Source organism: Vigna unguiculata, chromosome 9 (genome assembly GCF_004118075.2).
Source record: "Vigna unguiculata cultivar IT97K-499-35 chromosome 9, ASM411807v1, whole genome shotgun sequence".
NCBI classification, from domain to species: domain Eukaryota; kingdom Viridiplantae; phylum Streptophyta; class Magnoliopsida; order Fabales; family Fabaceae; genus Vigna; species Vigna unguiculata.
Genome location: NC_040287.1, coordinates 580,609 through 592,087, shown reverse-complemented (window position 1 = coordinate 592,087; position 11,479 = coordinate 580,609). Strand labels below are relative to the sequence as shown.

The 11,479-nt window shown below is 33.3% G+C and overlaps 1 protein-coding gene across 1 annotated transcript; it reads left to right on the top strand.

The window, feature by feature from the left end:
- Positions 1-202: 202 nt before the first annotated feature.
- On the top strand, positions 203-10,768 carry LOC114163242 (calmodulin-binding transcription activator 5-like). Its single transcript, XM_028047423.1, has 15 exons — positions 203-349; positions 502-641; positions 3,334-3,459; positions 3,887-4,002; positions 4,631-4,719; positions 4,886-4,931; positions 5,769-5,892; positions 6,278-6,394; positions 6,476-6,534; positions 7,408-7,444; positions 7,555-7,790; positions 8,077-8,774; positions 9,030-9,576; positions 10,018-10,317; positions 10,406-10,768. Exons 2-15 carry the CDS (start codon positions 578-580, stop codon positions 10,463-10,465), a joined length of 2,619 nt encoding a protein of 872 aa, XP_027903224.1. The 5' UTR covers positions 203-349; positions 502-577; the 3' UTR covers positions 10,466-10,768.
- Positions 10,769-11,479: the final 711 nt, after the last annotated feature.

Sequence of the window (11,479 nt, the reverse complement as noted above, 5' to 3'; positions counted from 1 at the left end):
AATGCTCTAATTTAAATAAAATTTTACGACTTATTTAAATTGTTTATATTAATTCATAACTTTTTACATAATTAGACAATTCCTCTTTTCATTTTTAATTAAATAATTCAAAACAATTTCACTTTTCTTTTTCTTTTTCTTTCCTTACAACCTTTTCCTGTTGCTTTCTTTTCTAAATCATTTAATCATAGCCGAGGAAAGATCGACCTTTAGAAAATGGGATATTATTGTTCGAAAATTAAGAAAATAGAAAGTAAGAAAAAGGAACAGAGGAAACCAGTGTCATTAATATTCAGCTCGGAGCAGCGTTTTTCTATCTTCCGATTCTAACATACCCATCTCCAATCAGGTAAAAGTTCTCACCTTTTCTTCCTTTCTTCTCTCCCCATTTTGACTTTGACCATTTTCGTTATCTGTTCACAGCTTATGGTTCTCTATATAGTATTTATCTCGTTCACTCTTTTTTTTTTCTGATCATGTGTTTGCTGACTGCTTGCTAAGGTTGTCGGTGATGCGATTGTTGGTTTTGTGGTGAGGGAGGGGCGAAAAATTTTTGCACTTGGTTTATCTTTTTGTGATGGCACACGACTTAACGGGGCAGCTTGTGGCTTCAGAGATACATGGGTTTCACACCTTGCAGGGTACTTGCATTCTTCTCCTTACTCTTTTATTAAGGTTCAACTTTTTTTTTTTTGGAGAACTTCCAACTCATTTTAACTATGGTTTCATTTATTTTTTGGGGGTTGGATTTTGTGTGGAATTTTGGCATGTTGGTTCTTTTGTAATCGGATTTGCAAAAAAAAATAAAATTGAGCTGACAAAGTCAAGAGAAATAACACCCTCAGATGTTAAAATTTCCGAAGGATTTATGTGTGGAGCTGCCTTTGTTTTATTCATCAAGGATTTTACTTGTAAAAACACAACTAAGAAACATGCTTGTTACTCTCTCAAATGCATATGAAATACTTGGCCAACTTTTATAATTGAAGCATACTTGCAGTCAATTTTAATATATGATATATGATGACATGAATTGTATCATATGTAGATAAATTGCATGTAATGTAAACTTTGTTCTATCTCTTAAAATAATATTTGATGAAAATTTTCAAATGTTCATTATCTAAATATATCATCAATCACCAAACCATTTTATCACCACAAGTTTTAATGTGTCTCATACAATAATACTTATATCTTATTGCTTTATTGTTCATACATAAATAGACTTTCAATCACTTTTGGGTGTGTGAATGTGTCTTCAACATGTCTCCCACGCTTATCATGTCTCTTCTTATTTGCTTTTGATCCATTGTCTGCCATTTTTATGGTGGTTAAAGTGACAAAAGATAAGGTCAGGCAATAGAACTATTGAATACAATATAGAGCAATCCAAGGGCACTTGTGAATGTAGTTTCTTATAGATAATTACTCGTAGACAGACACTATGAATAATGCAAGAGTTGCATAAAGAAAGACATTTGTAATTGAAGTATTGGCAGAGGCGTAGAGACAAGAATTGCATGTTCCATGCAGTCATGTTTTAAAAACAGAAGCATATTACTCAAAGAAAGAGAATCTCAAGAACTTATTTTTCTCTTAAGATTGTTGGATAGAAAAATTTAACATATAAAATTAGAATAATAAAAGAAATAGTCGAATATCCAATCATCAGAATTAAAACACAAAAAATGTGTATAATATAACCAACATGAATATTAAATATAATAGATGAACATTTAGGATAGTGTGGGTTGAAGCGTGCCTTGTGTTGTCTTTAGAGAAAAAAACGCCCCTATTGGTGTTAGGTAAACAAATATATTTTATAGTAATGGCAAAATATTTATATATAAGTAAAGTGGATTTTAGATTTTGTGTTTTGCTCTCCTTTTTCTCAAGAGTTGAACACTATTTATGAGAATGAGACCCCAAAAGCACTGCCTACAGAACTGGCACACCCCGTTTAGAAACTAATTAATAAAAGATCCTTCAACTGAGAAAATAAAAAACAGAAAATATCTGTTTAACGTGTTAAGTAGGAATCCTATAAGAGAGGAATTAAGAAAATAGAGGGTAGTTTTACATATTTAAAAAAAATGATTTCAAAATAAATAAAAAAATATTTTAAATTTTAAATTACAAATAAAAACATATTTTCCATCAGTTTTTTGTCTCCTAAAGATGCTAGAGTGTGATTTTCAATGCAACCTTTGATTGAAGAAACAAAGTACCTCTGGTTTGGTTGTAGATTGTTTCTCCTTCATCAAGTGTGATCTTCTCTTGGTGTTTCTGGGGAAAACAAGTAATATAGGATTTTGTTGACGGATCTTGTTGGAAGTCCCTCATCGATTAGAGACTGCTGTTTAAACTCGATGAAGTTCAAACATTTTGGGAAGAACTGACAAGAAATTATGGGTATTGGTCCTGAAGTTAAAAAGAACATGGTACCTCGACCAACTCCCCATTTTTTGTGTTGTTTCCTTATATTAGAAAATGCTTTTCCTTGCTTGTCAAAAGGCTTGAGTCCCGTTTAGATATAATTTTCTATAGGCGCCAGTAGAAAAGAAAATAAGGAGGTAACATGAATTGAATTTCTCCCAAAAGTTAAAATTAACTTATGGACTTTATTTTTATAAAAAGACTTTGCCTAAAACTAAGGTGCATAGTTGACTTTGACTTATGAGAGAAACTGAATTCATTTTACCTTCTTATTTTCTTCCTATAAGTTAATATGAAGTAATCTATTGGAACCGTACTGAGCACTTATTAAACTAAACTGAACTTCTCTGAAGTATTATTAATAATAAATTCTATGTATTGTGTTTGCAATGATTGTGAATAAATTGTTTCCTCTTTATGCTGACATTTATAAGATTTAGAAAATGTTATTTCTTATTATCTTATCAGATAGACAGTTGTGACTAGCAATGTTGTTATATAACCATTATAGTGCTGCCATAGGAAATTTGGGAAGGGAGGTCTGCTATGGCAGCATCAAACATAAGGCACAAGGGCCTCTTTATATGACATAATTTTGGCATTCCTCCATCTGCCATTGATAACCTTACTGACTGCAGAATATATTAATTTGGAATTTTACATGCTCAAGCAAAATGTTGCTACATATAGCTAGAAGGTTCATGATTTTACAAGGATTGGTCAAACTCAGTAAGCCAGATGAGATGTCAAACATAAATATCATCAATAATGGCTTTTGTTAGGATGCAAACTGATTAAAGGAAGTACAAAGTTAAAACCTTTAGATGTAAAAGCATGGCTTTAAACTGTTTGACAATTTGTTTTTCTAATTTAATTTCTTATTCGTTGGCTCAGATCTGGATGTTAGTAATACTATGGAGGAAGCAAAAAGCAGATGGCTTCGTCCAAATGAGATTCATGCCATACTCTGTAATCACAAATATTTCAAGATCAAGGCCAAGCCAGTGCATTTGCCCGAAAGTAATATGCTACTACTAACAACAACTTGATGTTTGTAAATTAGATATGTATTGTCGTATAAATTGCTTCTCATCATTATTGTTCATGTATCTTTCAACTTCTATTTGTTATTTGTCATGTAGCATTTTTATTTTCTTGCTCCTGAGCATTTCATGTTTTGTAGAATATACTATAAATTTGTGAACATGTAGACCTTTCATTCTTGTTGAAGCACATCTTAACAAAAAGTAAGGTAGGCAAAAGAAGAAAAGGTTTTATACACAAATTTATGTGCATAAAACAATGTGTAAAACCTCCATGATTAATTATTGGCATTCTTCCTTCATAGATTTATCGAATGAAATTTTAGCTAGAGTAATATTTTTGCTTCTAACTAGTAAAGTGTTTGCATTACTAATGTTATATTATAATTTTGTTTGTAAAACAGGTGGTACTATTGTACTATTTGACCGCAAGATGCTTAGAAATTTCAGAAAAGATGGGCACAATTGGAAAAAGAAAAACGATGGGAAAACTGTCAAAGAAGCGCACGAACACTTAAAAGTGAGGATTTCATTTCCTTGGTGTTTATTTGAGTTTGGTGTTAGCAGCTACTCCTTTAAATATAGTTTAATGAACAAGTATCCTGGGGGTTTTAATGGTTTCTCCTGTGTTTAATTTGATTATTTATTGCTTTCTCCTACTATAGCAAAACTGGTCAACATTATCTATGCTGTTTGTCTACAGTTTTAAACTTGTTATATTTTTAATCTTTTACTAATTAAAACAATAGTGGTGGTTGAAAACTGCCACTAGTTTTAAATTCTAACACCATCAGTTTTGGCTTGACCAAGAGGATCAAGGAGAATTGCATTGCATTAAGTTTAAAAATTGGGGGACCAAGCTAATTTTTTTTATAAAATAGAGAGGCCAAATTAACTCTGTAAATAAATAGAGGGATTGAAAAAAGTAATTGAATTTATTTTTATCATTCTCATGAAGTGACATGAGGGATAAACTGTTTTCTCTTTACTCTTGTCATCATATTTCAAAATATTGTTTCTATTATCAACTTCTCTTTCTACAGGTTTTTTGTTATATGTAATTCTAATGTTCAATTCAGTCACTAATGATCCATGTGTCTACTTTTTTGCATTCCTTTATTCTTTTTTCTTTTGTCCTCTTCAATCAGGTTGGCAATGAAGAAAGGATCCATGTATACTACGCACATGGCCAAGATAACCCAACCTTCGTCCGTAGATGTTATTGGTTGCTTGATAAGTATGTTTTGGTTGTCTTTAGGTTCCCAATTCTAATATATCATGTATTTATTTGTGACTGAGTTAGTAACAGGGGTTATGCATTTCTTTCAATTTTATCAAAAATAGAATAAAAAGAAGTTTACAAATGGTAATGTGAGTTACAATTGGTATGGTTTTGTTTTCAGGAGTTTGGAGCACATAGTCCTTGTTCATTATCGTGAAACACGAGAGGTTGTGTTAGTCTTTTTCTTTCTTCCTTATTCATCTACAAAATTTAACTTCATGCCCAAATGAGGACTAAGATTTGCTATGTGCATGTTGCTTTACCTGATAGAAAAAACATATTATCAGTTTTTGGTAGAGATTATGATAAGATTGTATTGTTGAAATTGTGATAAGATTATAGAAATCTTACGATATAGAGGCTAAAAATGTGTTAATAGTTTATTGTTTTCCATGCAATCATTTCCTTATATTACCTAATACATATTGCATAATTAGGCTGAATATCTTGTAGATCTTGTAATATTCGTTCCCTAATTTTGGGAAACCTCTTTGTGTCTTTGTACAATGTTTCTTGTCTCTATTTTGTTGGTATTAGAACTCACATTGAGGACCAGATCATTTGATGTCTGGATGCCAAAAGTTGTCTATAAGAATAGTGTCTCACACTGTTTTTGAATTTGTCTGGTTGGAAATTTCATTTATTCTCATGCAAACTACTTTGGTTTTTTTTTTTTTTCTTTTTTATTTGGGGAGGGGGGAATAAATTGGTCTGGTTGGAAATATGCGGTGTTGTTTGCCAATGCATATATTTAAAGGCATCTCAAGCTAAGAAAAAGCTCCTCTAGAGAGTTTGTGGCTAAAGTGAGCAAGGGGTGTATCCACCTAAAATTTTAGTAAAATAATACTCTAATTCAAATTAAATCAAAGGTGTATACACCCTTACTGAATTTAGAGGAGCCTTTTCCTTCCAATGTTGCATATATGCCATTATGCTTTCCCATTTGAACTAGTTACTGGATAATTTCGTTTTCTAACCTTTGTTTGGTGGTGGTTTATATACAGATACAATTGCAAAGTTCTCCTGTTACACCTGTAAATTCAAATTCAAGTTCTGTCTCTGATCCAGCTGCATCTTGGATTCCATCAGAAGACTTAGATTCTGGGGCGAAAAGTGCTTACAGTGCTGGTGAGTAATAACTTTTAGATGATTCCAGTCCACGTTCTTACAAGTAATATTCTTAAGGCTGTCAAAATGAATGACTTATTACATTTCTTTGTGATATTGCGATCTTATATTCCGATGCTAAATGTTGGTTAGGAAAAAAAAAAGCAGAATAAGCATCGTTCATGTCTTCTTCATATATTGAAAATTTTCATTCCTTCCGCTCCCATCACTTTTGTCTAATGCATCTTTCCAAAGGAAACCATAAATAAGAGTCCTTTTATAGTTATTGGTTATGATCTAATGATCCCATATGTATTGTTACTGTTGCTGTCATACGTACTGCTGCTTTCTTTCCTTGACTAGGTATATATCCTCATCCCTTCTATCTTTTTTTTGAGATAAACAGAGCTTAATGAAGATTTAACAGTCAAAAGTTACGAAGAGAAGCTTCATGAGATTAATACACTTGAATGGGATGACCTAGTTGTTTCAAATGTTAACACTTCTACTACATCTAATGGAGGTAATTATTTGTGTTTTAACAGAACCAATTGCTTGTGGTGAAAGAACATTGTTATTTATATCTTAAACTTACTTTTGGCAGGCAATGTTCCTCATTCATATCAACAAAATCAAAGTTTACTTGGTGGAAGCTTTGGCAATGTAAGATACTAATGCTTTTTGTTTCAGTTATGTTCTTTATTAAGCTGCGTCGAGTTTTTTCATTAATGCTTTATGGGACTATTAGTTAGTTGAATTTTCTTAGATAGAAACATGATAGAGATTGGGCATTATCAGTGCCAAGGTCCCACATTTCTTAATATAAATTTTTGGTGAAGTATTCAAGTTTTTGAGTTTCCCCTCTTAATAACTAGCATTTTATGGTGGGTTTCCTAAGTGTTTGAGCACCTGTTAAGTTAGTATATTAGAGCTAGTTGTCCATGTCTAGGAAACGGCTACCTGCCAAAGGTTTTGACTAGTGTGGTGGGTTCTAACCAACAAGTTGAGTGAAATATCATCATGTAAAGTATCAGACTGAAAGTCATTAACAGGTTGACTCTCTCTGGGACACTTCTATGATAAGGACTTGGGTATTCTGAGGTTCCAAACTCCCACATCGAGTAGTATGGGATGCTCCTTTAGTAGATAGCTTGTGAGAGTGAGTTTGTCAAGTGCTTGGATACTTATAAAAAAATATAATCGGAGAGAAATTAAGTAAAACAAAAGTATGGAAAGTGTTAGGTATTCCTTGAAATAGAGGAAAATAATGCAAATCTTGGGGTATATTGGCGTATGATATATATCTTTGGCACTTATAGATGTACAATATAATATATTTTATATATCACTTAAATTGACAGTAAAAACATTCTTATAAATACACAAAGCATATAGGATTGTTGTTTATATAAATAAAATTGTGTCTATCGAATATATTTAAATGTTCTTCTGCTCTTTCTTTCTGTCTTTTTCTAGTGATACTTTCTTTGTGATAGTTGCTGTTTTTTGTAATCTATATTCGGCTTTTGTTACCAGGTGTCCAGTACTCCATCAGCAGAAGTTCCTTCTTTAGGTAATATAACTGAGTCAGTTTATGGGAGCAATAGTGTTCCTTACAGTTTCTCAGAAAGTGTTAATCTGCTTAAAAATAGTCCTAAGTCTCCTTGTGGTTTAACACCTTAGGCACTTTGGTCAATGAAGGCTTGCAAAGTCAGGACAGCTTTGGAACGTGGATCAACAACATCATATCAGATACACCATGTTCCATAGACGAGTCAGCTCTTGAAACATCAATTTCTACTGTTCGTGAACCATATTCATCACCGGTGGCAGATAATCAGCTATCTTCTCTGCCTGAACATGTATTTAATCTCACAGAGGTGTCCCCTGCTTGGGCATCTTCCACTGAGAAAACAAAGGTTTCCTTTTGTCTCTCACATGTCTTATTGCTATTAATTATTTTCTGTTATAATTGTATCCTTTAGCACCAAATGTATTATATAAGTTTATTTGTGTACATTTTCATTCAGTCTTTGAAAACATAGTATAGCTGTGGAATTTCAAAGTTTCAATATTAAATCGAAAACTTAACGATGAGCACAAACTTTCATTTTCAGCAGGCACCATTAGCATTCTGACTACGGTTTTTTATTTTATATTTTTGCAATTATATGTAAACATTTCATGTCTCTTTACATCTTGCAGGTCCTGGTTACTGGATATTTTCATAGTAACTATCAACACCTTGCAAAGTTCAACCTAGTGTGTGTCTGTGGTGATGTAAGTTTTCCTGTAGAAATTGTTCAGGTCGGGGTTTACCGATGCTGGGTGCCACCACACTCCCCTGGATTGGTCAATATCTATTTGAGCTTTGATGGCCACAAGCCTATTAGCCATGTTGTTAATTTTGAGTATCGTACACCCATTTTGCATGATCCAACTGCTACAATGGAAGAGAAATACAACTGGAATGAATTTCGACTTCAGATGAGGCTTGCTCATTTGCTCTTTTCTACCGACAAGACCCTTGATATTTTCTCAAATACAGTATCACCAAATGCTCTGAAAGAGGCTAGCAGATTTTCCTTCAGAACATCATTTATCTCCAAAAGCTGGCAATTCTTGATGAAGTCAACTGAGGACCAAACAGCTCCATTTCCACAAGTAAAAGATAGCCTGTTTGAAATTGCATTGAAAAACAAATTAAAGGAATGGCTTTTAGAACGAATTGTTATAGGCAGCAAGAGTACTGAATATGATGCACAAGGCCAAGGTGTAATTCATTTGTGTGCAATGCTTGGATATAGTTGGGCAATCTCCTTATTTTCTTGGTCAGGCTTGTCACTAGATTTCCGCGACAAATTTGGATGGACAGCACTTCATTGGGCAGCTTATTATGGAATGTATGATACATGGATACCTTACTTATCTCAACCATTAGCCTAGCTGCAACCACATTGACCTTAAAATCATTTTGACTCGACTTCATGTTCAAGTTATTTTCCGTTTCGTTTCATTGTAAAGATAAACAGAGACAACATAATCTCTATGATCTTTTCATGAAATTAGACACCAAATGATCTTTTCAGCTTCCACATAACAATACTTTCTTGTATGCTTTTTTTCCTCCTTTTAAAGTTTGAATTTTGTTTCTGCAGGGAGAAAATGGTTGCAACTCTGCTGTCTGCTGGGGCAAGACCAAACCTGGTCACAGATCCTACTCCGAAAAATCCTGGTGGGTTTACTGCTGCTGATCTTGCTTATATGAAGGGCTATGATGGCTTAGCTGCTTACCTTTCCGAAAAGTCTCTGGTTGAGCAGTTCAATGACATGAGCTTGGCTGGAAACATTAGTGGCACACTGGAAACTAGCTCAACTGATGCAGTAATTACTCAAGAACTTCCTGAGGACCAGCTCTACTTAAAGGACACATTGGCAGCATACCGGACCGCCGCCGGGGCAGCGGCACGCATTCAAGCTGCATATAGGGAGCATGAGCTAAATCTACGGTACAAGAATATTGAATTAAACAGCCCAGAGCATCAAGCACGTCGTATAGTAGCAGCAATGAAGATTCAACACGCCTTTCGCAAGTTTGAGACAAAGAAATCGAATGCAGCTGCTGCTCGAATTCAGCATAGATTCCGGACACGGAAAATCCGTAGAGAATTTCTTCATATGCGGCGCCAGGCTATTAAAATCCAAGTAAGAGCTTCTCTTGTCTTTTATTCTTCATTGTCTTTAGTAAACATGCCATATAATGTGATTTCTGAATCTGGGAATGGACCAACATTACTATCTAATGATAGCCTTGTGAGAGACCATTGGATTAGGACCGGCTCAGGGTCCATGCAAGTAAAACTATTGCTTTAGACCTCCAAGAAAACAAAATGCCTCAAAAAAATTTGTTAATACTAATTTCTTTAGACCTCCCAGAAAAAAAGACCTCAAAAATTTCTTTTAGTACTAATTGTTTGACATTTCCAAGAAAGAAAACCTTCATTTTAGACTTTCCAAATCCTCGAGCCGTCCCGGTTGGAAGTACAGAAGTAGATAACAACAATGACACTTGAAAATGTATTTTGATTAGACCAACAACAATTTATACCCTGGAAAAGGTTCATGGTGTATATGTTTTCATTGCAGGCTGCTTTCAGGGGTTTTCAAGTCCGGAGGCAATATAAAAAGATCATATGGTCTGTTGGGGTGCTAGAGAAAGCAATTCTGCGGTGGCGGTTAAAGAGAAAAGGCTTTCGTGGTCTGCAGGTTAATTCTGCTGAAGATGAGAAGCAGGAAGATGGTGCAGAGGAGGAATTCTTTAGGACTGGCCTGAAACAAGCTGAAGAACGTGTGGAGAGGTCGGTGGTACGTGTGCAGGCCATGTTCCGTTCTAAGAAAGCACAAGAAGAATACAGAAGAATGAAGCTAGCACATAGTCAAGCAAAGGTTGGTAACATGCAAATGTCAAATGTTTCATGTTTTGGTTTTGTTTTATTTTACATGTCTGTTTACTTTGTTGAACTGCTTTGTGCAGCTGGATCTGGAATTTGAAGATTTTCTCACTTCTGAAGTTGACATGTTACCTGACATATAGCTTGGTATCTTCCCAAAACAAGGTTTCCCCATAATTGAAATGTAGCAAACTAGTGAGTTCTTGGTGCCTTCTTTGTATAGTAGCATGTAGATGATGTAAATGTAAATTCTCTGTTGTAGATTTGAACCAATGGCCCTTTCATTTTGGTTAAATGTCTTGATTAGGTTGTTTGTGTTTAAGCTCTGTATTAGGGATACTTATGATGCAAGATCAAGTTTGTAACTTACATAACAAGCCTTCTTTCATTTGAATAGTGAGTAGTATTGTTGAAGGAATAAATAATTATTTTTTGTATTTGATTTCCTTCGTTTTTTATCATTTACTTTTGTTCTTATTATGTGTTATGTTTAGGTGGTAAATGTTTTTCTTTTTTCATTAAACTTGTTTGGCAAAATTTTACATCATAATAAAAAATTAAAAATAATAAATAAAGTTATATCATTTTCGACTTATTTTTATCTTTTTTTTTTCACCTAATTTAAACAACTCCATCTTTTATTTTTTATTTATTTTTTCATTGCACCATCCAAACAGAGTACCGTATATTTAGTAAAGAGATTATTAGTTGATAAAGTTAATAAAGATGTTCCTTAATTGTTCCTCTCTCCAATGAAATGGTAATTTTTAATCTATTTGGTTCTCCTAAAAAAAATCATATTAGAAGCAATATGTGAGATATGTTTGATTGTCATAAATTAAAATTATTTGCATAATTTCGTTAATGCGAAATTTTATAAGTTGTGGCAACTATCTTTTCACAGTTTCATCAAATAATAGAACTGCCTCACCTTATTATATAAGAAGAACTTACATTTTCATGTTAATATTCTATAATGAACTTTTAATATGTTACCCAATGATTCCACCTTAATGAAGAATAATATTATTCTTCATTAATTTGCCACATATATATTATTAATTAATTTTCCTATCTTGTTTAAATCATGAATATTTTTTAAGATTGGAATTAATTTTGTGTAAAGAGTTCTTAATTATTGTCCTAAAACATGACAA